Below are 24,496 nucleotides of genomic sequence, written 5' to 3' on the forward strand. Positions count from 1 at the left end.
ATTTACAAATGCCAGAATATACACTAGTCCTACTTCTACATATGCATGTATGGATGTACTGGTGTTAGGCAGACAACTGCACTAATTATTGAACGTGGAACATCATAATTGGTTGAATATGCCAAGTCTACTGTCAATCCCATTTACTGCCCTGCCGATTGTTGCTAAATTTGGCACATGGATTCAGTTGGAGACTACAGTGTACATAGTGTGTGTGTGTGTGTGTGTGTGTGTGTGTGTGTGTGTCCTCCAGGTTCATGTACTGGTCTGACTGTGTGTGTGTGTGTGTGTGTGTGTGTGTGTGTCCTCCAGGTTCATGTACTGGTCTGACTGTGTGTGTGTGTGTGTGTGTGTCCTCCAGGTTCATGTACTGGTCTGACTATGTGTGTGTGTGTGTGTGTGTGTGTGTGTGTGTGTGTGTGTCCTCCAGGTTCATGTACTGGTCTGACTATGTGTGTGTGTGTGTGTGTGTGTCCTCCAGGTTCATGTACTGGTCTGACTATGTGTGTGTGTGTGTGTGTGTGTCCTCCAGGTTCATGTACTGGTCTGACTGGGGCACCAGAGCCAAGATAGAGAAGTCTGGTATGAACGGAGTGGACCGGCAGGTTCTGGTGTCAGACACCATCGAGTGGCCTAACGGGATCACCCTGGGTAAGGCAGGGGGGCGGCCCCTCACTACACACACACACACACACACACACACACACACACACACACACACACACACTCAGCCTCACAACACACACTATCAGCCTCACTACACATACTCTCAGCCTCACAACACACACTCTCAGCCTCACTACACACACTCTCAGCCTTACAACACACACTCTCAGCCTCACTACACACACTCTCAGCCTTACACACTCTCAGCCTCACTACACACACTCTCAGCCTTGCCTCATTGACATGTCTGTCCTAGGAATTGTTCAGCATAATGGATCCTCCCCTGTCAGATGCTTAGTTGTGGGTTTGTTTAGTGTTGCTGTGGGTTTGTTTAGCGTTGTGAACAGCTGATCAGGTTTGAGATCTCCAGGGTAGGAAAGGCCCATCTGGAGAGCCTGTTGATGTCACCACGATCGATTGTTAACAGATGTTTGCGGAACTCATACTGTAATATTTATTTGACTTCTTATGCAGCTTCCTGATTGGTGTGTGTGTGTGTGTGTGTGTGTGTCTCAGATGTAGCCAACAAGCGTCTGTATTGGGTGGACTCTAAGCTCCACCTCATCTCCAGCGTGGACCTGACCGGAGCCCATCGCAGAACACACATTTCCTCGTCAGAGAGACTGGGACACCCTTACGCCCTGGCTGTGTTTGAGGTGAGTGTGTGTGCATGAGAGTGTGCGTGTGCGTACGTGCGTCTTGTCTGTGTGTAGAGGGCTAGGTGGTGTACTGTTGTTGTTGTTGTTATACCGGTATGATGCGTTGATGCTGTGATATGGAATTTGACTATACGGTCAAAACGGCTGTTTCTGTCTTCTCGTCATAACACAGTGTGATAACCCTCTCACTGAGGCCTAGGCTACACAACCTCTCACTGAGCACTGCCCGAAACTGGGCAGGGGCGTACTGGTAGACCCAGAAAATGATTCAGATATAATTGAGACAGTAACATAAAATAATATAAATGTTATTCATTTTTCATTCATTGGGTAGTGTTGTTAACTCCCCATCAATCTTCTCTCCACTTGCATCCCAGATATGGCATGTATGTACACCTTATTTATCTGTGTACATTTAGGTTGTATTCGCTTGTTAAGTCGTGACGTGTTTCCGTGTCCAAAGTTGGCTGAGGCGCTCTCTTCGAAATGAATAATAATTCATTATATTTGTAAAGCGTTTTTCCGAGGCTCAAAGACCCTGACAATATGGAGAAAACGGGAAAGCGCTGTGTCCCTTGTTGTATGAATAGATCCCAGTCTAAAAAACGATTGAACTGTCGTTCTACCGCTGTAGTACACTGGTACTCTGGTGGGGGGAATTTCTGGTTTGGACCCGGAAATTGCTAAACGTCACGTTTGACGTCAGACTTAGCAACCGAATAAGAAGAGCTGATGCATAATACACGTTATGATAATTAGATAGATAGATAGATAGACTTTATTTGTCATTGCTACAGTACAGGTACCAAACAACGAAATTTAGGAGATTTAGGAAATTTAGGACTTATAATTGTTATAAGTGTCTCTTGAATTGAATTGAAATATTCAAATGTTCAACATTAGTACAAATTAAGTATACTTTCAATTAGTATTGAAACATTGATATATTTGAGGTACAGTATATGAACTACACATTAAGTATACTTTTTTTTTTTTTGCTTGGGGGTACTGGTGGTGTCATCTGTGATGTGTTCTCACAGTGGTGTCCAGTAATGAAGTCTCTCACTGACACACACACACACTCCACAGTGTCTGGGAACCACCACACATTATCTCCCCATGCACTGCTGTGGCACAGCTGTGTCATGCAGCCTTTCATGTCAGAGTTGAGTGTGTGGTGCTGTGTGTGTGTGTGTGTGTGTGTGTGTGTGTGTGTGTGTTGTCTTCCTCTCTGGGGTGGCAGGCTGTGTGTGTCCTGAGAGCTGCCCAGAGCCCGGTTGGTGATGCCACACACACACACACACACACACACACACGCACACACGCACACACACACACACACACACACACTGCAGGCAGGCAGAAGGGGCATAGCTCTGACACACAACCAAGATTGAAGTGTCACTGCTGGCCCTGTCATATCTCACACATACAGGCTGCCGGCTGGAGGGGGGGACGGGGTATGTGTGTGTGTGTGTGTGTGTGTGTGTGTGTGCGTGTGTGTGTGTGTGTGTGTGTGTGTGTGTGTGTGTGTGTGTGCACGTGCGCGCGCTTGTGTGTGCATGCGTGACCCATTTCTGTCTATGAGGCTGCAGCAGACAGTTTAGACCCTGGTAATGACTCTGTCCTGGTGGATTATTCCTCTGTAGATATTTCTAAAGAGAGGCTTGTCTGGGCAGCGCTGGGGCTTCTGGGAGGAGTTTGAGAGGTATTATACCTCGACAGAATGTCTGAGTCTGTGTCTGTGTGGAGATATTATTATACAGCAGATGGGAGAGCTGACATGTTGGTCTTTTCGTCAGGTTGCTGGCTTGTGACAAGGTGAACATTGAGGTAACCACTTACTCTGTTAGGTCTTGACTATTGAATGTAAATGGTAAATGGACTGCACTTATATAGCGCCTTTTTTGCTGCTCTAAAGCTGCTCCAAAGCGCTTTACAACGGCCTCTCATTCACCCATTCACACACACATTCACACACACATTCACACACCAATGGTGGCAAGCTGCCATGCAAGGCCATGTACAGTATTCCTAAAAGAGAAATATGCCATAGATTATTATTATTATATATATTTTTTAAAACATGTTTTTAGGGCATTTCTGCTTCATTGGGATAGAGACGGTAGAGATTGACGGGAGATATGGGTGAGAGAGAGAGAGGAGGGGATGACATTCAGGATAGGTCGATAGGTTGAAAAACGACTCTGCGATTACATGGCAGCCATGTGCCTTAGTCTTCTTAAGTTCTGTCAAAGTGGTTTCGACGTCTCCACCATGACTGAAGCCCGAAGGAAGAATGGGATGTTCCCAAGGTGCTTTGCTCCCAGGGTTTCCAAATGAGCCGTGCTAAGAAGGGGGTCCGAAGTGACCTTTTCGTAGAATGTTTTTGTTAGCCTTGTAACACCAACACTCCAATTCAGTCTTATTTAGAGGAGACATTTTAACATATCCCTTGTCAACCTCCCTTGATACACACACACACACACACACACACACACACACACACACACACACACACACAAACCCACCACCCACCCCACACACACACACACACACACACACACACACACACACACACACACACACACACACACACTCACACACTCTCCCATTAGATGGGAAATGTTGTCTCGCCTCTGTTAGGGGGGATTAAGCTCTGGTTTCCAAGGCAACGGTAGGAAATGTCAACTCTCATCTGTGCCTTTTGAAGCTGCTAGGGGAGTTACTGTAAACAGAATGTATAACAACAACAACAACAACAACAACAACAACAGCACGGTTAACGTTGGGCTGCTGTTGTTCCTTTGGAGAGATAGAGGTAAGCAGGACCTGAACACTAACCAGATGAGAGGACTGTAGGAGAGAGAGAGAGCGAGAGAGAGAGAGTGGGACAGAGAGAGAGATAGAGAAGATATGTATATATATTTATATATAAATAGAGAGAGTGAGTGAGTGGAGGGGAGAGAGAAGAGATCCATTAAAGAGATAGAGAGAGAGGGATAGAGAAGATATACATTAAAAGGAGAGAGAGAGGCAGAGAGAGAGAGAGAGAGAGATAGAAAGAGAGAGAGAGATAGAGAAGATAATATTGTATATTATACATTAAAGAGAGAGCGAGGGAGTGGGGGAGTTAGAAAAAGAGATAAAGAAGGGATACATTAAAAGGAGTGAGAGGGGCAGAGAAAAGGAGGGATAGAGAAGAGATCCATTAAAGAGATAGAAAGGGAGAGAGAGACACAGAGAGTGGGGGAGGGATTCTGTAACAGACCATCAACCCGTCTACTGTAGTGTATTTGCATCATCAGATTTCAGATTCAGATTCAGGTTCAGATAACGTTTATTGCCATTATGCATACACATATAGGAATTTGCTTTGGTGTTATAGTAGGTGCGTTTATGCTTTATGTATACATGAACAAAAACAAATGCAAAAAACAGGACAACACCGGACAGACAACAGTGCATTGGATAGTGCTATATATATATATAAAGTGCAGTGCAGAGTTTTTACAGTGGGTCCAGTGCATATTCAGTCCTGGGCAGACTTGGGGGCGGGGGGGAGGGGGAAGCCAGAGTCATTTATCAGCCTGGCGGCTGAGGGGAAGAAACTGAGCCTGTGACGGGCCTTTTGATCAGGTCTTTCTGAATGTCTTACATCACATACATGAGGATGTCAGAGAAGTACTGTGGGATGTTCATTGTTGCCCCAAGATAAACTCTACTATTACATCTGTATCTCATCTCTCTTCTTCTCATCTATCTCCTCTTCTTCCCTGTCCTCCCTTTTCTCCTCATCTCTCCTCCTCTCCTTCCCTCTGCTTCTCCTCCTTCCCTCTCCTCCTCCCTCCCTCTCTCCTCCCTCTCTCCTCTCTCTCTCAGGACCGTATCTATTGGACAGACAGGGAGAGGGAGGCGGTGTACAGCGCTAACAGGCTCACCGGCCGGGACGTCAACACGCTGGCCCAGAACCTCAACGACCCCCACGACATAGTGGTCTTCCACCAGCTCCGCCAGCCCCAGGGTGGGTCTATGTGTGTGTGTGTGTGTGTGTGTGTGTGTGTGTGTGTGTGTCTGTGTCTGTGTCTGTGTCTGTGTCTGTGTCTGTCTCTGTCTCTGTCTCTGTCTCTGTCTCTGTCTCTGTCTCTGTCTCTGTCTCTGTCTCTGTCTCTGTCTCTGTCTCTGTGTCTGTGTCTGTGTCTGCGTCTGCGTCTGCGTGTGTGCGTCTGCGTGTGTGCGTGTGTGTGTGCGCGTGCGTGTGTGCTCGCGTCAGTCAACGAGGATCAAAGTGACGAGGATCAACGCGCTTTAGCCCCTCCTCTCTGATCACCCCGTGTGTCTCCCTCAGGCCCTGACAGCTGTAACCGAGGGGGCGTGGCCAACGGGGGGTGTGAGTACCTGTGTCTGAAAGCCCCCCAGATCACAGAGCACTCCCCCCAGTACACCTGCGCCTGCCCAGACGGACAGGACCTGGGCCCTGACATGCGCCTCTGTGTCCCAGGTGAGGCTGTGTGTGTGTGTGTGTGTGTGTGTGTGTGTGTGTGTGTGTGTGTGTGACGCGGACAGGGCGAGATACATCTCTCTCATTAGTCAGCCAAGCATGGCCACTATGCTTGTAGATGTGTCACTTTAATAGCCCAATTATAGATACGGGCGACATCGTTAGTGACATTATTAGTGTGTGTGTGTGTGTGTGTGTGTGTGTGTGTGTGTGTTTCAGAGAAGTGTGGTATTGAGTGCTGGAGACAAAGAGGGATGACTGCTTCTGCACTGACTTTTTTTTTATGTGCCTGAGATCTATGCAGTGTGCGTGCGGGAGTTTAATCATGTCAAATCTGTCCTCCCAGAGAGTAACACTCTAATCGACTGTCCCCTCCTCTTTCTCTAGCCGTCGACCAGAACGACACCATGTCCTCGTCGCCTCTCAGTCCCACTGGCGACGACACCGCCTTCGTCACGGAAACCGCGGTCAAGGACCAGGACTCCCGCCCTTCCCAAGCAGACGCGCCCCCCCCCCACCTGACTCTGGCCCCCTCCAGCACCCCAGAGACCCCCCTGTCACACCTCACCCCCAAGCCTGTGGCCCAAGACTCAGAGGCTACCACCGTCACGACCACCTCCACCACCACCACCACCTCAGGATCTGCAGACAGCAACCTGTCCCATCACTGTGAGTGTGTGTGAGTGTGAGTGAGTGTGTGTGAGTGTGAGTAGTGTGAGTGTGAGTAGTGTGAGTGTGAGTGTGAGTGTGTGTGTGTGTGTGTGTGTGTGTGTGTGTGAGTAGTGTGAGTGTGAGTGTGAGTGAGAGTAGTGTGAGTGTGAGTGTGAGTAGTGTGTGTGTGTGTGTGTGTGTGTGTGTGTGTGTGTGTTGTGTGTGTGCGTGCGTGTGTGTATGTCTTTAATGGCTCTTGTTTTTTTATCTCGATGATCATGACCTATAGATCTCAGGCACATAGGACACTAGTCAGGGCAGAAGCAGTCATCCCTCTTTGTCTCCAGCACTCAATACCACACTTCTCTGAAACACACACACACACACACACACACACACACACACACACTAATAATGTCACTAACGATGTCGCCCGCTCTATAATTGGGCTATTAAAGTGAGACATCTACAAGCATAGTGGCCATGCTTGGCTGACTAATGAGAGAGATGTATCTCGCCCTGTCCTCTCCCAAATGTGTCTCTTCCCTAAATTGATTACGTGTGTAAAACGAGTTTGTCAAATGTATTCTAGGATAGAATACTCTATTGCTGTGTGTGTGTGTGTGTGTGTGTGTGTGTGTGTGTGTGTGTGTGTGTGTGGCTGTGTGTGTGTGGCTGTGTGTGGCTGTGTGTGGCTGTGTGTGGCTGTGTGTGTGTGTGTGTGTGGCTGTGTGTGTGTGTGTGTGTGTGTGTGTGTGTGTGTGTGTGGCTGTGTGTGTGTTTGTGGCTGTGTGTGGCTGTTGTGTGTGGCTGTGTGTGGCTGTGTGTGTGGGCCACAGGAGACTGGCGGGAGCATTGTTTCTTGGTCTATGGCGGGACAAATTAGACTATGGCGGCCCGCCACAGTCTGGTCTATGTATGGGAAACACTGGTGTGTAGCAGTAGAGAGGGGTGTGAGTGGTGTGAGTGGTGGCTGAATAGTGATTATGTAGAGAGGGTCAGGGGCAGTGCCACGGTTATGCATGCTGTACACAGTGGCATGCAGAGAGGACAGTGATACACACACACACACACTCACCCCTGTCTGTCCTTTCCCTCTCTCTCTCTCTCTCTCTCTCTCTCTCTCTCTCTCTCTCTCTCTCTCTCTCTCTCTCTCTCTCTCTCTCTCTCTCTCTCTCTCTCTCGCTCTCTCGCTCTCTCTCTCGCTCTCTCGCTCTCTCTCTCGCTCTCTCGCTCTCTCTCTCGCTCTCTCGCTCTCTCTCTCGCTCTCTCGCTCTCTCGCTCTCTCTCTCTCTCTCTCTCTCCTTCTCCTCTTTAGCCGGAAGCGAGCATTTCCTCCTGGGTGAGAACCTGACAGTAGCTGTCCTGGGGGTGGTCATCCCTATAGGTGAGTACACGTCCATCCACACACACACTCACACACACACACACGCGCGCACCGCCCCACAGGGCTGCTTCTCCTGTCTGACCTGGCTTGTGTTAGCGCAGAGCTCATGCTGTTGTCCATCCACACTCACACGCACACGCACACACACGCTCACACGCTCACACGCCCCACGGGGCTGCTTCTCCTGTCTGACCTGGCTTTCGTTAGCGCAGAGCTCACACTGTTCCGCACCGCCTAGGGACACGGCCGCTCGCTCATGACTCATCATCTGTGTGTGTGTCTGACATCTGCATCATCTATCCCATTCGTCTGGCCGTGTCGGGTTCTTCTTCCTGACCCAGAGAGAGCCTAAAGCCTAAAGCCTAAAGCCATCCGGCAGGGTCGATTTGACCCCGAGGCGTAGACGACGGCAGGTCGTCTAAATGAAACCCGCTCTCCTTTTCTTTCTGGTGTTTTTAGCGTTGGAAGCCAACCATAGAGCATAACGCACTACTGCCTAAGGGAAAAAATGAAAGAAGATATAGAGAATGTAAAAGTCCTATATCATATACTGTATACAGTGTGTTATATCATATCTACGTCCTGACTGTCCCTGCTGTCCTTCTCATGAACACAGGTGTGCTGTCAAAGCAGGAGTCACTGAGGTGAATTAGATTAAGAGGGACTCTTAAGCAGAAAGAACTTGCTGCTGTGCTCCCCCCCCCCCAGCCTCCCCCCGTCCTATAATATGCATACAGTGACACTGAAACGGACAGGATAGGACATGCCTAAAAGGCCCATGCGTCAGTTTATGGGGTTATAATGACATCATTAGTGCATTGATATTCACATCGAGGGAGAGAGAGAGAGAGAGGTAAGAGGGTCGATTGCAATGACCACTGAGCAAACGATCTCATGTTTATTTTCCGTCTTTCGTTTCGTTTACGCCGCGACTCACGCATTCACATGTATTGTACTGTAACGTTGAGTGGACCCTTTGTTTTCAAAACACGAAAAAACAAGATAAACGAAAAATGTCCATTCCTATCAGATGAGTTCATTGCAATCGAATCCGAACGGTGGCGCCACATAAGACTCCACACACGACCGCTGACTCCGCCCACCTCCTCCCCCCTCTGTCCCCCGCATGCCTGCTCTCCTCCTCTCTGTGCCCTTGTCATCTCATGGGCTCCATTTTAACGCTCCACACCTCCCCCCCCCCCACTCCCCGTGTCCCTGCCTGCTGTGTGTTAAACGCATGCAGTTCCTATCGTTGCCACAGTGGTGTTCGGCCTGGTCTGCACCGGCGTCTACCTGGTCTGGCGCAACTGGCAGCAGAACAGCACCAAGAGCATGAACTTCGACAACCCCGTCTACCGCAAGACCACCGGGGAGGGAGAGGAGGACGAGATCCACATCGGACGGACGGACGGTGGCCTGGGGGGGGGCCACCACCACGGCCACCACCACCACCCCTACCCGCCCGGCGTCGGGGTGGGAGTCGTCGGCGGAGGAGGAGGCACCTGCCCGCAGTTCATAGCTCTGCCACTGGGCGGCAGCATGCCCGACCCAGGGACTCACTGGTACACAGAGCAGCCCATGCTGACTGCTAAGTGACCGTGGGTGAGGACCGGGGGGGAGGGGGGGGGGGGGGGGCGTCGAGTGTCATAGACTAGATGACTGCTCGGGAGGAGGAGGAGGAAGATGGCCACTCAGGCACATGCGCGCACACACACCGGGGTCAGGGGTCACTGACTGAGTCTGCCGAAGGGGTCAAACATATCATCGCCTCCAGACATTCAGGTCCTCGCTGTGCCACGATTCATACCACGATCAATAGTATTTAAAAAGCCTTCTGACGGTTTCATGTGTTGTATTCGAGTTCGGGTTGGATTCTATTTGGATTGCAGTTCCATTCAGGGAATGGATTACAGTCTTTTGCGCAATCTTTGCATTTTGTTTTTTCTTCGATTTGTCAACGGGAATATTGAATGTTTTATCTTCCAGTTGACTGGAGTTGAAATGGAGTTGACCCCCAAGTCAGTTTTTTTCATCCATTTTCCAATTCCTGCTCTGTCACACTTCAGAGACGGGAGGAGTTAGAGAGGTTCTTCGTGTCTTTGAGGATCTCCACGTTTATCCCTGGTGGAACTTTGTCCTCTGAAGAGGCTTTTTCAGAGGTTTAAAAACTAGGGCAGCACCTTTGTTGACGGGACAATCTGTATAGTTTCTAAGATACTAATAAAACACATTTTAAAACACTTCACCTCACCTCACACCATTACGAAAGATGTCATTGTTATTTCATGATTTCAGTCAGGGTTCTTTTATTCTCATGGAGTGAAATGGTAGGTGGACAGAGACTCAGTATGTGTGTGTATTTCTCTCTCTCTCTCTCTCTCTCTCTCTCTCTCTCTCGGCCTGTAAAGCATGGGTTATTTATGTCCTGGAGGGCTGCGTGGGGAACAGTTGAGACTGGGGGGGGTTAAGAGGTCTTATTTTTGTTATTAAACCTCAAAGGCCTCTGGTGGGAAGGGAGGGCAGACGGGGGCTCGTCGACAGGAAGAGGAGCAACGGAGGGCTTATTAAGAGGAGTGAGAGTGAAGTTTGGGAGCGAGTGAAGAGACATGTAGCTGTTTGGGGAAAGCAATAGAGCGTTGGTTTGGTTTAGGGAGGTGAGTCATCTCAAGCTCTGCTTCTCTCTCTGGCTCTGTTCCGTGGCTCCAGGCTATGTGGTCGGTTAATTTGTTATCTCTGTTTTGGATGATTTAATGCCCCATCCCCCTGATTTCCTTGCCTACACACACACACACACACACACAAACACAGCCAATCATCAAGAGGCACACAAGACAAGCCTATTCAACTTAATCTCAGACACATACACACAGCCCTCTGACGATTCAATCATTCAACTCTCCCGGATAAACACATCAGCATCCACACACACACACACACACCTTCCAGAGCCATGTCGTACAGTCATTGTACAGTGTCATGCGGGAGCTCAGTAGCGGGTTGGCTGCTGACAAAAGTCTGTCATGTGATCGGGACAGGGAGGGCACGGAGCAGATGGAACAGTAATGAGGTTCAGTCAGGTTAGATCTGATATGGGTTAGAGTCACACTGATGATCTAACATGTCACACACACACACACACACACACACACACACACACACACACACACACCCTGGTGGTTGCTTGGACAAGTAACATGCCGGACCTGATTCCTGGAGATGGGATGAAATAGGATTTGGGAAAGGCCAGATAAACAGAGAGAGAAAGAGAGGGCAGAGAGAGAGAGAGATGTAGGGCAGACAGTGAGAACGAGGATGTAGAGATTTGTGTTTGTGTGTGTGTGTGTGTGTAATCATGCATGCATGTGTTTATGTTCATCCCACAGCCATATTGAAAATGTTTTTAATGCTCTTTGTTGCACAGCCCTCTCAGAATGCCTTCTGTACTGTTGTGTGTATTGCATGGGGAGAGAGAGAGAGAGAGTGTGTGTGTGTGTGTGTGTGTGTGTGTGTGTGTGTGTGTGTGTGTGTGAGTGTGAGTGTGAGTGTGAGTGTGAGTGTGAGTGTGAGTGTGAGTGTGAGTGTGAGTGTGAGTGTGAGTGTGAGTGTGTGTGTGTGAGTCTGGAGAAGCTGCGAGGGTATTTTTTGATCATGAAAAAAAAATCATGATTTGTAAATACGTTTTCATATTGCAAAAAACTTTTGATATGGTATAATACAATTCTGTGAAAGAAAATATGTACATAAGATTTTAGATAACAAAAAGTGTTGACAGTATATTAATTTATTTGTATAAAAGAGCACTGCATTCCCTGATTGTAAGAACTATGAATTACTGTATGTATTATGTACTATGTGTTATCCACCAAAGTGTTTTGTGTTGTACCTAGTAATGCTTCATTTGATATCCTTCTGAATCTTTATTCCGTTATTGTAAAACACTCGTGACGTTAGAATTATAAGGTTCTATCTCAATTTTTGTCCAAATTTAGTTTTTTACATAAACTGATCCATTAGGTGTTTATTAATGCCTGTGTGGTGTTATTTTTAAAATGTTGACATTTTTTAGTTAGTAATTAATCAAATACAAAGGTTCCATCTCACAAAACATAATGGAAGGTAAAAACTTTGACGCTCAATATCTCTGAACTGCCCTAAACGGAGATAGAACCTTATCATTCTTTATCCTCAATAATCTCCCATTTCTTCTTGTTGTTTTTCAACCCACTGTGTTTATGAGTTTCATAGTGCTTTTAGTTTGTTCTTTCTTTCTTTGTTTTGATAAAGTTTTACTGTAGGAGGGTGATGAGTGACACAACAAACCCATCATCTACTAGATGCCAAACTGCTCTGACTGAAACAAGTTGTTCTCTATATATTGATATAAAAACGGATTGAAAAACTCCTCCACGTGTCTTTTATTCCTTCGTCTGATAGCTCCATACATACAGTCAGTCAAATCCATCATTTATTATGATCGTTACTAAACCCCAACCACACAAAGACCCAGTTTTAATCGGCCTATTGTGTATATAATGTGTATATATAGTACATCAGCAAACATTTAGGATAGTCTGTCGTGTTGTTCTAGTTATTTAGAAGGCTTGTTGATGGAGCTGTGCTTATCCGTGGATATTTGTGTTTGTTAGAGAGAGAGTTGCGGTGGCGGGGGGGGTTAGATATTGTGCTGACTCCATCCCTCTCTGCTGACCTGGGGTCAGGCAGGGGTCCTCAGGGGACATGTGGAGATTTGCTGTGGTGGAGATAAATCCCCCCCCCCGCCCGCCCCGTCATCTCAACCCGTCGGTCTTATCTCCTCTCGCTGCCTCTCCTCAACCTGAGCTCAGAGGCGCCTCTCAAAACTCAAACACAACAAGATCCTTGTTGTGATTCAGTCGTGCTGAGGAGCCTCTTCACCTGTCTCAATTGCAGGTGGGGGAATTTGAAGGTTTTCCAATGCTTGTATGATGACTGTAATCATGATAATGGATCTAATGTGGAAAGGGTGCTTTAAAAAAGAGCTTTAGATTGTAATAGCCTAGGCCCTAGGGTACTCTATCCTTCACCCATTTGTGGCACCCGCCTGAGAAATGATGACAAGTTAGAAATTCTATCACATTATAGATGGAGCTCTGTCCCATTACAAGGTGATTTCAGCTAATCCCATGCATGTACGTTTCTGAGTTTTAGTTATTCAAAGGCATTCTCACTGCAGGCCATGGGAGACAGTAATGTGATACACTACCACCACCTGCTGGCCATGTCTGATACTACATGGCCGTGGCACATTAAAACAGGAGTGTAATGTTACAGCACACAGTTAGGTTCTATGGTGACAGTCAAACCTCAAGAAGACACAATAAGATCATCGGTAAACAGTTAAAAACTTTATTAGGAACAATCAACAATCTTGTTTTTGGTTAATGAATATAAATAATGAGTAAAGAAATCCTCTTTGTGGTTTGTTGTCATTGATCATGGTAAAATAAGGTTGTATCAGTACAGCTCCATACTATTTATAGAGTTTCACATGCAACAGTAGGCTATCAATTGTTGATATAGACAAAAAAAGTTTGTTTCAAGGGAGAGATGAAGACTGAATGCATAATTACTGCCATAATTGTCATAGCCCAGCGATTAAGACAAAGCAAAGCTCAATACCATACTGTGCCATGACGAGCTCTGTCGAAAGGATGCAAGGTCAAATGCTTGGCCAATGCTTATACTGTAATAATATAATAATTCTCTTCACAGGCACATGACAGGGGCTATCCATTGAAAACATGGCTGCTCACTCCCTTTGCAAACCCCCAGACACCGGAGGAAATACGGTATAAGTTAGCGCATGGCCAGGCAAGGTCCGTTGTGGAGCGCACTATAGGCATGTTGAAGGGGAGATGGCCTTGCCTTGACAGCTCCGGAGGGATATAAAGGAAGACTGAAATACAGGGCTCTCAAGTCTCACGCATTGGGCGTGAGACACACGCATTTCAACCCGTTCACACGCTCACACGCCACACCTTGTATTTCTCACGCAGAGAAATTACCAGGGTTGCGCCGCTATTTAAAAAAATAGAACAGGTAGAGAATCAAGTGAGTTCCCTCTGGTTCCCCTAGAGTTCGCACCAGCTAATCAAATAAAAAAATATAGCTACCGAACAGCCAATCAGAAAATAATAGCATTGCTGTATCCGGGTAACATTTTGATATTCCCGCTACAACAAACAACGTTCTGATTCCAACGACACGGGCTGACTGGAGCTATTGATTCAGATGCTCGCTAGTCGCTACACAGAAGAGGACAGATTATTTGAATTGATCATTCACATCTCGAAGTGGCTCCAGACTGGTCGACGTGGGAGAAGACCATATCCTTTGACGCTGAGACTGTGTGTGTGATTTTTTTTTTACAAATTGATGTCATTTATCAGATCAGACCCCCCCCCCCCCCCCCCGCCAAACTCTCACTCTGAAAAACTTGAGAGCCCTGGAAATACAATAAACATCAGTTCCTTTTAAATCTTGAAATAAAACGAATTTTCTCGGCTGATAACAACATCGTTAATTTTATTACGAGCCACTTTCACTTCGCATGAATTACAGTAGGCATTACCGTGTTCGAGTGCGGCTCACATGCCTGTAATAACTCCGCATAACCAGTAGGCATTGTGCGTACATCAAGTCAAGACCCGACGTAGAGCTACGATCGTTTCCACGGTTGAAATTGACTCAAGTTGAAATTGTATAAATCACTACTTTGACGTGGTTTTCTACGTACGCCACGGGTATAAGATCAAAATATTTGATCCAAAGTACTTTCTATAAATGAGGCCCCAGGTCTTGGACTGTCGCGTCTGTGTCTGTGTCTGTGTCTGTGTCTGTGTCTGTGTCTGTGTCTCTAGAGGGGATGGCAGGAGCGTCCAGGAGGAGTCCCGGAGGCCCGGAGGAGGGCGGCCGTGTCAGAGTGGCCCCCCTGCTGGGCCAACGCCAGAGCAGAACGACCACGCTGAGGGAGGAAGGGAACAGAGAGAGAGAGAGATGAGTTAGCAGCGCTAAGCACAGCAGGTCCAGACGGATCGGGTCAGTCGAAGGCAGCAAGGTTGTGGGTTCGAGTGCCGCTCGGGGGGCCACATGTTCCGTCTGACAATGTGTTGAGTGAAAATCACTCTGGGGGGTATGAGCTTCTGAATGACTAGAACGTAACGACACCAAAGATGCAAAGATCTTACAGGTGTATTCCCCCAGATTACTGCTGCTACTTACACTACACCTGTATGCACTACTACTGTCACTGTTTTATTAATACTATATTATATTGGCCCTTAACACACTGTTGTATCCTGGAGGCCCTTGGACTGTCGTATCCAGGAGGTCCTTAACAGAGTATGTGTTCCTCTTATCCTCTGGGCTCTACTGGGAGAACCTTTGCATCCTCTTTCCCCCGGTCCGTTCCTCCACCGAGGAGATCAGACTGTGTTAGCGGATTAGCCCGGTGAGGTTTGTTCTACAATAGGGCTTATTAATCCTGAGAGAGAGAGAGAGAGAGAGAGAGGGCTCTTTTCTCTCTATCCATGATGCTGCTCTCTGAGTCACACTGAGTCACAGGGATTTCAAGGGCTTTCAGGGACGCTAAGCTGCTCTTTCAGCCTTGATTAGAACCTTGTAACGTAGAAAAGAAGATTGACATTCTGTGAACGATTTATTATCATTATGGTCCAAACAGTTGAAACAGCCGTAGTCTTGTCCATTAGGTGGCGTATGTCATTTGGTGTTATTTTTTTAATTATTTTTTTTACATTTGGCACTGTAGACCAGCTTTATAAGTGTGTGTGTGTGTGTGTGTGTGTGTGTGTGTCTGTGCAGACAAGGAAATGGGGGGGAGACACATGGAGGAGGCAGGATTGGGGCATTAAATCATCCAAAACAGAGTGTGTGTGTGTGTGTGTGTGTGTGTGTGTGTGTGTGTGTGTGTGTGTGTGTGTGTCTGTCTCACCCTATCTGTGAGGCTGATATCACAGTCTGGCCTCTCCAGCAGCAGACGGGTGATGTGTGTGTGGCCTCTCTCGCAGGCACACATCAGGGCCGTGGTTCCCTGACAGTCCTGGACGTTTGGATCAGCACCACAGCTCAGCAACAGACCGACCATCAGAACACGACCATGTCTCACTGCCAACAGCAAGGCAGTCTGACCCGCCTGGGGAGAGAGAGAGAGACAGAGAGACAGAGTTAGAGAGAGAGAGAGAGAGACAGAGAGACAGAGTTAGAGAGAGAGACAGAGTTAGAGAGAGAGTGAGACAGAGACTCAGAGAGAGTGAGAGACAGAGAGACAGAGTTAGAGAGAGAGAGTGAGACAGAGACTCTGAGAGAGAGAGTGAGAGACAGAGACAGAGAGAGAGTGAGAGACAGAGACAGAGAGAGACAGAGAGACAGAGTTAGAGAGAGAGAGTGAGACAGAGACTCTGAGAGAGAGAGTGAGAGACAGAGACAGAGAGAGACAGAGAGACAGAGTTAGAGAGAGAGTGAGACAGAGACTCAGAGAGAGTGAGAGACAGAGAGACAGAGTTAGAGAGAGAGAGTGAGACAGAGACTCAGAGAGAGTGAGAGACAGAGACAGAGAGAGACAGAGAGACAGAGTTAGAGAGAGAGAGAGAGACAGAGACAGAGAGAGACAGAGAGAGAGAGAGTGGGGAAGAGTGGGAAAGGAAGAGAAAGAGAGGGAAAGAAGGGAAAGACAGAGGAGAGACGAGGGAAAGAAGGGAGATGAGAGAAAAGAGGAAAGAGGAGGGAAAGGCAGAAGAGACAGGAGAGGGAGGGAAAGGGAGATAAGAGAAGACCCCTGCGGAGGTCAGCTCCATATCTCTTCTCTCCATGGCGGAGCCTCAGGCCACTCTGTTTAGAGCTCCAGTGGGGTGCAAACATTTCTGTTACAATTCATCTCCAAACGATTGAAAGCAAACCTGAACACTAAATGCTACAAAGTTAAACATGACAAATATCAAGACATTCTAGAGGGTAATGTTCGAAGGTCAGTCCAGACATTTAAGTCGAAGAGAGGTTGGGTATTCCAGCAAAACAATAACCATGTTAGTACCTCCAGGAAAAGACGGATGAAGGTTTTTGGAATGTCCATCACAGTCCCCAGACTTGAATATTATTGCAAATCTGTGGAGAGATCTCAAACATGCCCTGCATGCAAGAAGGCAGAAGAATATTCCTGAACTAGAGGTGTTCTGCTAGGAAGAATGGGGAAAAATGGCCAAAAACAAGAATTGAAAGACTCTTAGCTGGCTACAGGAAGCGTTTGCAAGCTGTTATAGTTGCCCGAGGAGGAGTTACAAAGTACTAGCTGACAGGGTTCCCAAAGTTTTGCACAAGGCCTTTTTCCTTGTTTTATTATTTTTAAACTGTAAAAAGTAAAACGTTTTATCTTGCTTTAAAATGTGATGAAATGTGTCATGTTTAACTTTGTACCATTTAGAGGTTATGTTTGCTTCTTTTCTGTACTGTAGGTATTTAGTGAATGTAAAACTGCTGGTTATGATATCGAGTGGGTTCTTCATCGCTTCAATTTTCGTCCTATGCCCAAAAAAAACGTAAAACACATTTTTTCACAACAAGACTTGTTTGGCTCGATTGCGAGGTTTCACAATTCCCGACATGAAGACCTTTTCATGAAACGGCGGCACATTTTTGCACCCCACTGTATATAACACACCGAAGCATGAGAGATCACAGCTCTCTACAGGGCTCTGCAGGTTTATAGTCTACAAGAACATTGAAATCTATAATAATAATAATAATTATTATTATTATTATTATTTATGCAGGTCAAATTTGTATTGCTTCATGTGCTGGAAATTGCTGGTTTTGAGCAATATACATTTTCAGAAATATATATTTTTTCTTTATCGCTTGCTTGCCTGCGAAGGTGTCGTGTGTGATGGTGGGACTCGTGTGAGAACTCCTTCTCAAACTATTGACTCTTATCGTTGACCTCATTTTAGTTATTGATTACACCTGTTCTTAGTTTCCTGTCTAGCTTATAAGCCTAGCGTATTCACCAGCTTAGTGGTTCAGTCTCGAGCTTTTGTCCATGGATGTACCTGTGTTTCCCTGCCAGCTCTAAAGGCCACCGAAGTCGGACCAGGCAGGCTGATTACTATAGGCTCTACCAATATTGCTTGCCTTGCTTCCACAATTTCTACAAGATACAACTGGGCATATTGTGCCTACATGCTCGATTGTTATTATTATGTAATATACCGGTAGGTGTCTTGTAATCCCATGTGAGATGGGCCGTGTTGTTGACTTCGGTGGTGTGAATTGAGAATCGAATGTTCTCGTGCGACAATATCGCATCGCACGCCGTGTGCATTGTCTCATTCAACAATGGAATCGAATTCGGCGGTGCGACAAAATCGCACACCGTGTGCACTGGCCTTAAGTAAATTTTACATTAGACTTTTGCATTCTGGGTCCTGGCTCCTTTCTGCACTTGGGTCCACTTGAAACCATCATCACACAAACCCCTCCAAGCTTTAGACCGCTGTGAGATGCTGTGACGTTGAACAGAGGATGAAGGAGAGTGTGAAAGGGTGGAGGGGGGAGAGGTGAGAGTGTCTGAGGGACCGCAGCAGAGACCTGACTAGCCTGGCTGTTGACATCCCCTTGCTCCAGAAGCCTCCGGACCACCTCCATGTCCCCAGTCAGAGACCCCAGCATCACCGCTGTGTACCCCGCCTTGTTCTGGAGGTCCACCTCACACACACCTGGAGACACGTGATATATATACACACATGGACACGGACACGGACACACACACACACACACACACACACACACACACACACACACACACACACACACACACACACACAGATATGTTTTAGAATGCAGATTGTCCTACAGTGCATCAGTGCCATAGATGAACACAAACAAGTATGTGATGTACAGACAGTATCCTTGTAACATTCAATTCAAAACCTGAGAATCCCTGGTGGAACCTCATAGTAACTGTTTTGGTTTCAAATCCAAACCTTTGGAGCATTAAGCCAAAAGAAGAAAAAAAATGCTGCACGTGTGCAGGGCATAGAAGTGACTTTTACATTTTAACCATTTAGCACAGACACTTTTATCCAAAACAACTTACAATTAGAGATTACAGGAGTAACTTAAGACTAAGGGCCTTACTTAAGGGCACACTAGTGGTGGTGTTCCCATATGGGATTTAAACTCATGACTTCTGATCACACATCCAACTCACTATCACAACACACTAGGCCACCACTACCTTTTTTATGCCCACAATCCAGCCTTTGCTCATGTGTGTGACACACACACACACACACACACACACACACACACACACACACACACACACACCCACGGTACCTGTTTCCAGCAGCAGGCTGACAATGGGGTAGTGGGCATGGGACACACTGTAGTGGAGCGCCGTGTTGCCGTTGTCGTCTGCCATGTTGACCAGGAAGGGCAGCAGAGAGGGCGTGGCCAACCTCACCTCTCTGAGGTACAGAGCCACCTGATTGGCCAGAGATTCCTCCTCAGCTGCCACCCGGAACCACGCCTGGAACAGCACCTCCAGGGCCCGCCTCTGAAACAGATGCTCAGAATGGACACGATATAGGATGTAGTCGTCCCTAGCCACCCAGGTTTGTCAGTTTGTGCATTGACTGATGTTTAATAGCTTAGGGACTCAAGGGTTCAAACCTGGGTTGTCTGCGTGCGTGCCAATGACAATGTTAGTCCATTGAGCTAAAGGCTATAATGTGTTTGCTATGGGAACTCATGCAGTTGGGTCAGGTCTCATCACGTGAGGAAGGTTCATGGAAGCACCTCCGTTACATCTCCATGGGTGAATGTACTATATTGTTTTTTTAGTTATTTTTTTTGTTATTTAGGACCCTGCGGTTACATGGTCAACGCTTAACCCGCTACGCCACCTAAGCGCCCCGAATGTACTATATTGTTGTATTCTTCATACCATCTCATCGTTGGGGTTATCCATGTTGTCCATGTGACCAGTCAGGAAGTGACAAGCAGCCATGAACCCCCCATCTACAGTCTCCCTGTGAGAGCAGACAATCACACCAACAGAACAAGAATGTTCACTCACTCATCACACTGAAGTAAACTAAAATCATTGCAAAATCAATCAAAAGTTCCTCTCACCTCCCTTGCGGCGGCTTGTGTTCGGGCTCTGTGTTGGAGTCGGAGCTCCCCTCCTCCATCTGTTCCTCTTGGTTCGCGTCTGTCTTGGTCTGCTGAGAGTCAGCTTGCAAATGTGTATGTCTGTCTGTCTTCCCTTTAGGGTCTGTTCCTTCCATCAGGTCAGCTCCTCTGATCATCATTTCTTCACCAGGGCTTGCATCGTGCGGCCCCTGGAGTCTTGAGTCTGTCACCCCGTGGCCTGCGGCTCTCCCCACTCTCTGGTCCTCAAGTTCTGCCATATCCTCCACCGCACAGTCCTTTCCAGCAAGGTCATCACTTGATGTTGTTTTACAGCTATAATACAAATGTGTGAAAGATTAGACGGCCATAAAATGATCATAAATGAAGAGGGTGTTGAAGGGAGTTTGTAACCATAGAGATTTGGTCTGTCTCTTACCCGCCGTTAACACCAGCAAAGTGTAGGTTCTTTGACGTCCTTGAACTCCCGTTTCTCTTCATGCTGGATTTTGGGGCTAGGAGAAAAATAGACAATAAGGCATGAGTATTCTAAACCATGGGCCACGAAGCCATTATATGACGGTGGGTCCCACCCACACTTTGGTCTATCTGTTACGGTACATGTGGGAATACGGTACATGTGGGAAAACTAGGGTTAGGGTTAGGTGCTACGTCGACTTGGTACGTGCTGGCATGTCTAACCCTAACCCTAATCTTAACCCTAACCCTACCCCTAACCCTAACCCTAGCACCTAACCCTAACCCTAGTTTTCCCACATGTACCATTTTCCCACATGTACCGTAACATATCCACTCTTTTCAGAGCGCTGTCAGTGCTTCATTGTCAAATCCATTCCGCTCGCTTATTGAGAGAATGCCCAAATCAATGAAATTCCATATGATGCTTTCACTGCTACCTTGCACCCAGGCAGATTCTACACATAGCACCTATACACACACATACAAACGAGCGTGCCACTCTGTCAGCATGTGCACGCCTTTTGATTGGATACGCACTATTGAGAGGCAGAGCTAATCAGAGCTAGCGAACTGAACTGAACAAGCTAATTTGTGTAGATTTCTATAAGCTGTTTTTTTAAACCCACAATGGCTAAAGGAGAAGAGATCGATTTGGTCGCAGATATAATAAAAAAAATATCTATAATTTTCTTTTCAAGAAAAGCTAGACATTGTGAGAAGAGAACGGCCAACCCCGACGCTAGCGAGGCTATCATAGCCGGGGGAAAGGGTTTGTCCGCCACTTTCAAATCACTGCTTTCAGCATTAGCCTCCATGTCTGTAGAAAAGGACTTATTGGTGGAACTGAAATGCACAGATAAACTGTACAAGACAACAGAGTCATTGAAGTCTTCTTGAGGAAAGAAAGGAGGATGGATTTTGTGTTCAAAAATCTGTTGTTTTGGTGAGTACAAAGCATTAAATTTTTTCTGCAAGAGATGGAGAGATGTGTGTGGCGCACTGGCTCAGCTGTGCAGTAAGTGTGCCCAAAAGAAAGTAAAGAGGTGGGCCTGTTGCGGGCAGAGACACCTGCTACCTGAGGGGGGGGAGGTGCCCTTCAATGCGAACTTTTCATCACTTCCCGAGGTGCTATAGTCAAAAATGTATTTACATGGGAAAGATAACCAGCCTTGAATGGACTCGATACGGTTCTCCTATCGAGATCGACAGACCGAGAAGCAAAGTTCGGGAAATAACTGACGCTTTCGTTTTCATGCAATGAATTTAATATACCCAGACGAGGTGATACGCTTAGCAGGAGAGAGAGCCGCTATGATAAAAATTGCAACGCCCGGTTACTGCGTTTCTGTCTAAATGTATAGTTTATGGAGCCAGGTGGAATAATTCAGGTAGGACTGTGTAGGACATCATTGAAGGCCTAGGTGTGAAATGCACGGCCCGCCACTGGAAATAGACAACACAGAGAGGCTTTTAAACCAACCAGAGGTGGGATAATGAATGTTGCCACTATGACTTACTTAGGCCTTTGATGACTCGAGCATAGGCCATTGATGACTTGAGACAGACATTATATTATCCATTTCCAGTAATTATAATAGGAAGTAGTGTTGATTGTTCTAAAAGACTGACGATGGCAAAACGTGTCGTTTGGTTTGTCGTCCTGTTTTTATGTCTCCAGCTGTGTCTTACAAGTGTTCTTTGCATGTGAAAAACCCTTTAATCGTGACTAAACACGGCTCCTCTTCCAGTATAAAGAGAGAAGAGGGAAGGCCTGGCCGGAGTCTCGGTCTCCTAGGGGCTGACTCAGGGCATTCCAATAGAGTAAAAATAAAATCCTTCATGAAGTACAAACGTTAAGGAAGAGTTACACTCATCAATAAAAAACGTATTGTGCATAAGAGCCAAACCAACTACAACCGTCAATTTACACGGAATGGTAAATTGTGGGTCTTGATTTGACAGAGGAAAAAAATCAAGTTGCCTGAAAAAAGAGCCCGTTTTTTTTTTACGTGGTAATGGAATATGTGCGCAATGAAGTTTCAGCTTCGTCAGACAAATCAGACCGGGAACTCTCCCATTGCTCTACAGAGGCTAGCTAAGAGCCACAGTATCAAGGAAATGTGCTGGTGTGAAGGGAACAGGGTTTCAATAATATTGTGATAGGATTGCATGACTGTTGCATTTTGCTCTCCAAAAGAAACACAGGAATTGAATTTTGCTGAAAAAGGAACCTGAGACCAAATAAAATGTTCTGTATTATACATGACCCTGCTGGATACTCACCGGGGCAGGCTAGTGGAGGTAGAAATCAGAGGGCAGGCTCATTGTGATCCATGGAATGGAATAAGGAAAGCAAATTCTGTTCCATGCATTAAAATGAGGCTTGTCTTTTATCTCCCTCCACCAGCCTCCACCAGTTTACTCCAAATGAGTTCTATGGTAAACATACTGGCACAATGATACTGTACAATGGGCTTACAGACAAAACAGACAAACAGACAGGCAGGCAGGCAGACAGAGACAGACAGACAGGCAGACAGACAGACAGAGACAGACAGGCAGGCAGGCAGACAGACAGACAGGCAGGCAGGCAGACAGACAGAGACAGACAGGCAGGCAGACAGACAGACAGAGACAAACAGACAGGCAGGCAGGCAGACAGACAGGCAGACAGACAGACAGAGACAGACAGGCAGGCAGGCAGGCAGACAGACAGACAGGCAGGCAGACAGACAGACAGGCAGACAGGCAGGCAGGCAGGCAGACAGACAGACAGAGACAGACAGACAGGCAGGCAGGCAGACAGACAGCAGACAAACCTTGTTGCTGAGTAGCCTCTCCATCACTGTGTCCGTGTGTAGAGTAGTGGGAGGAGAGGATGTGGACTAGACTCATTATCTCCTGCTGCAAGGAGCAAATCTTCGGGTCAGGGTGCTGCTCCAGGGCTGTACCCCCCTCCTCCTGTTCTCTCCCCCCCCCACACAGACACACCCACTGCTGCTCCATGAGCCCCTGGATCCTGGTCACGTGGGCGGCGGCCGCCGCTGAGTCCATGGCCCCCCCTGGTGGGGCTTCCTCTTTAGGGATGGGCTCCATCGCTATCCAGGGGTCTGATGGTCCTCTGTCAGTGTTGTGGGTTCCCATGTCTGGACTATGTTGAGAGAGAGATCCCATTGGATGAGGTTGAATACCAATAGATCTGTCATACGTTGCGGTATCAGGGCTAACCGGAGGAGCCATGCTATGAAGCTTCCCCTGGTCCACTGTGAGAAGAAGGCCAGAGTTTGGCCGACTATTTTGCCTACTGGTTGTAACGGGAACCGTGCTGATGGAAGTATGTTCTCCCTGTTGTTTGGGAGGCTGACCAGGCTGCCCCTGTAAGCCTGGTAAGGCCCATCCAGTGGAATCCTCCTCCTCCTCCTGGTCTTGGTGCACCGGCACTCTCTCCGCCCTCACCAGAAGCCCGGTGGTGCTGCTCAGCCGGTCGATGGTCTCCTCCTTCCTCCTGCTCTCCTCCCGCTGGTCCCTGAGCAGCGCCGTGGCCCTCTGGAGCTCCAGGCCGCCGTCGTGGAGCCTCTGCTCCAGCGCGGCCACCTTGGCCTGCAGCGACGTCACGGTCAGCAGCTCGTCCAGGTCCGTGCTGGTCCTCCATTCGTGACTGGGGTTACAGTCGTCGTCCTCCGTGACGTCGTCGTTCAGGTCAGAGGTCGTGGTGTAAAAGGGGTTTTGAGCCCCGTTGAGGCTGCCGTGGCTGCCATGGTGTCGGAGCCTCTCCTTCTCCTCCTGGAGGATACACACCTGGGCCTTGAGCTCCGGGATGACCCGGGCCTCCATCTCCAGCTCGCCCACTCGCTCCAAGGCCTCGGTCAGCCGGCGCAGCGTCCCGGAGAAGTCCTGGTTGGAGGGGCAGACCTCAGACCCCGAGTGGTCCGGGGAATAGAAGACATCTTCGGAGGACGTGTCCCTCCC

General features: G+C 47.5%; 2 protein-coding genes across 2 annotated transcripts in view; one reads left to right on the top strand and one right to left on the bottom strand.

Annotated features, from left to right (window-relative positions):
* LOC308168810 (low-density lipoprotein receptor-related protein 8-like) overlaps window positions 1–9,460 on the top strand; it is a gene marked incomplete at both ends in the record, with an annotated part of 78,541 nt that extends 69,081 nt beyond the window's left edge. Inside the window, 7 exons of the mRNA XM_080543454.1 lie at window positions 533–651; window positions 1,183–1,322; window positions 5,208–5,349; window positions 5,674–5,826; window positions 6,214–6,495; window positions 7,796–7,864; window positions 9,108–9,460. Coding sequence (XP_080399580.1) covers window positions 533–651; window positions 1,183–1,322; window positions 5,208–5,349; window positions 5,674–5,826; window positions 6,214–6,495; window positions 7,796–7,864; window positions 9,108–9,460 — 1,258 coding nt within the window. The remainder of the gene's footprint in view (window positions 1–532; window positions 652–1,182; window positions 1,323–5,207; window positions 5,350–5,673; window positions 5,827–6,213; window positions 6,496–7,795; window positions 7,865–9,107) is intronic.
* Window positions 9,461–14,729: 5,269 nt separating this feature from the next.
* LOC308168811 (KN motif and ankyrin repeat domain-containing protein 4-like) overlaps window positions 14,730–24,496 on the bottom strand; it is a 16,343-nt gene continuing 6,576 nt past the window's right edge. Inside the window, exons 3-10 of the mRNA XM_080543455.1 lie at window positions 23,347–24,496; window positions 20,487–20,562; window positions 20,051–20,383; window positions 19,863–19,947; window positions 19,253–19,472; window positions 18,503–18,630; window positions 15,855–16,055; window positions 14,730–14,867 (exon numbers count right to left, since the gene is read on the bottom strand). The exon at window positions 23,347–24,496 is cut by the window's right edge and continues 503 nt beyond it. Coding sequence (XP_080399581.1) covers window positions 14,760–14,867; window positions 15,855–16,055; window positions 18,503–18,630; window positions 19,253–19,472; window positions 19,863–19,947; window positions 20,051–20,383; window positions 20,487–20,562; window positions 23,347–24,496 — 2,301 coding nt within the window. The 3' untranslated portion in view covers window positions 14,730–14,759. The remainder of the gene's footprint in view (window positions 14,868–15,854; window positions 16,056–18,502; window positions 18,631–19,252; window positions 19,473–19,862; window positions 19,948–20,050; window positions 20,384–20,486; window positions 20,563–23,346) is intronic.

The sequence above is a fragment of the Nansenia antarctica genome (genome assembly GCF_963989245.1).
Source record: "Nansenia antarctica genome assembly, chromosome: 12".
NCBI classification, from domain to species: Eukaryota; Metazoa; Chordata; class Actinopteri; order Argentiniformes; family Microstomatidae; genus Nansenia; species Nansenia antarctica.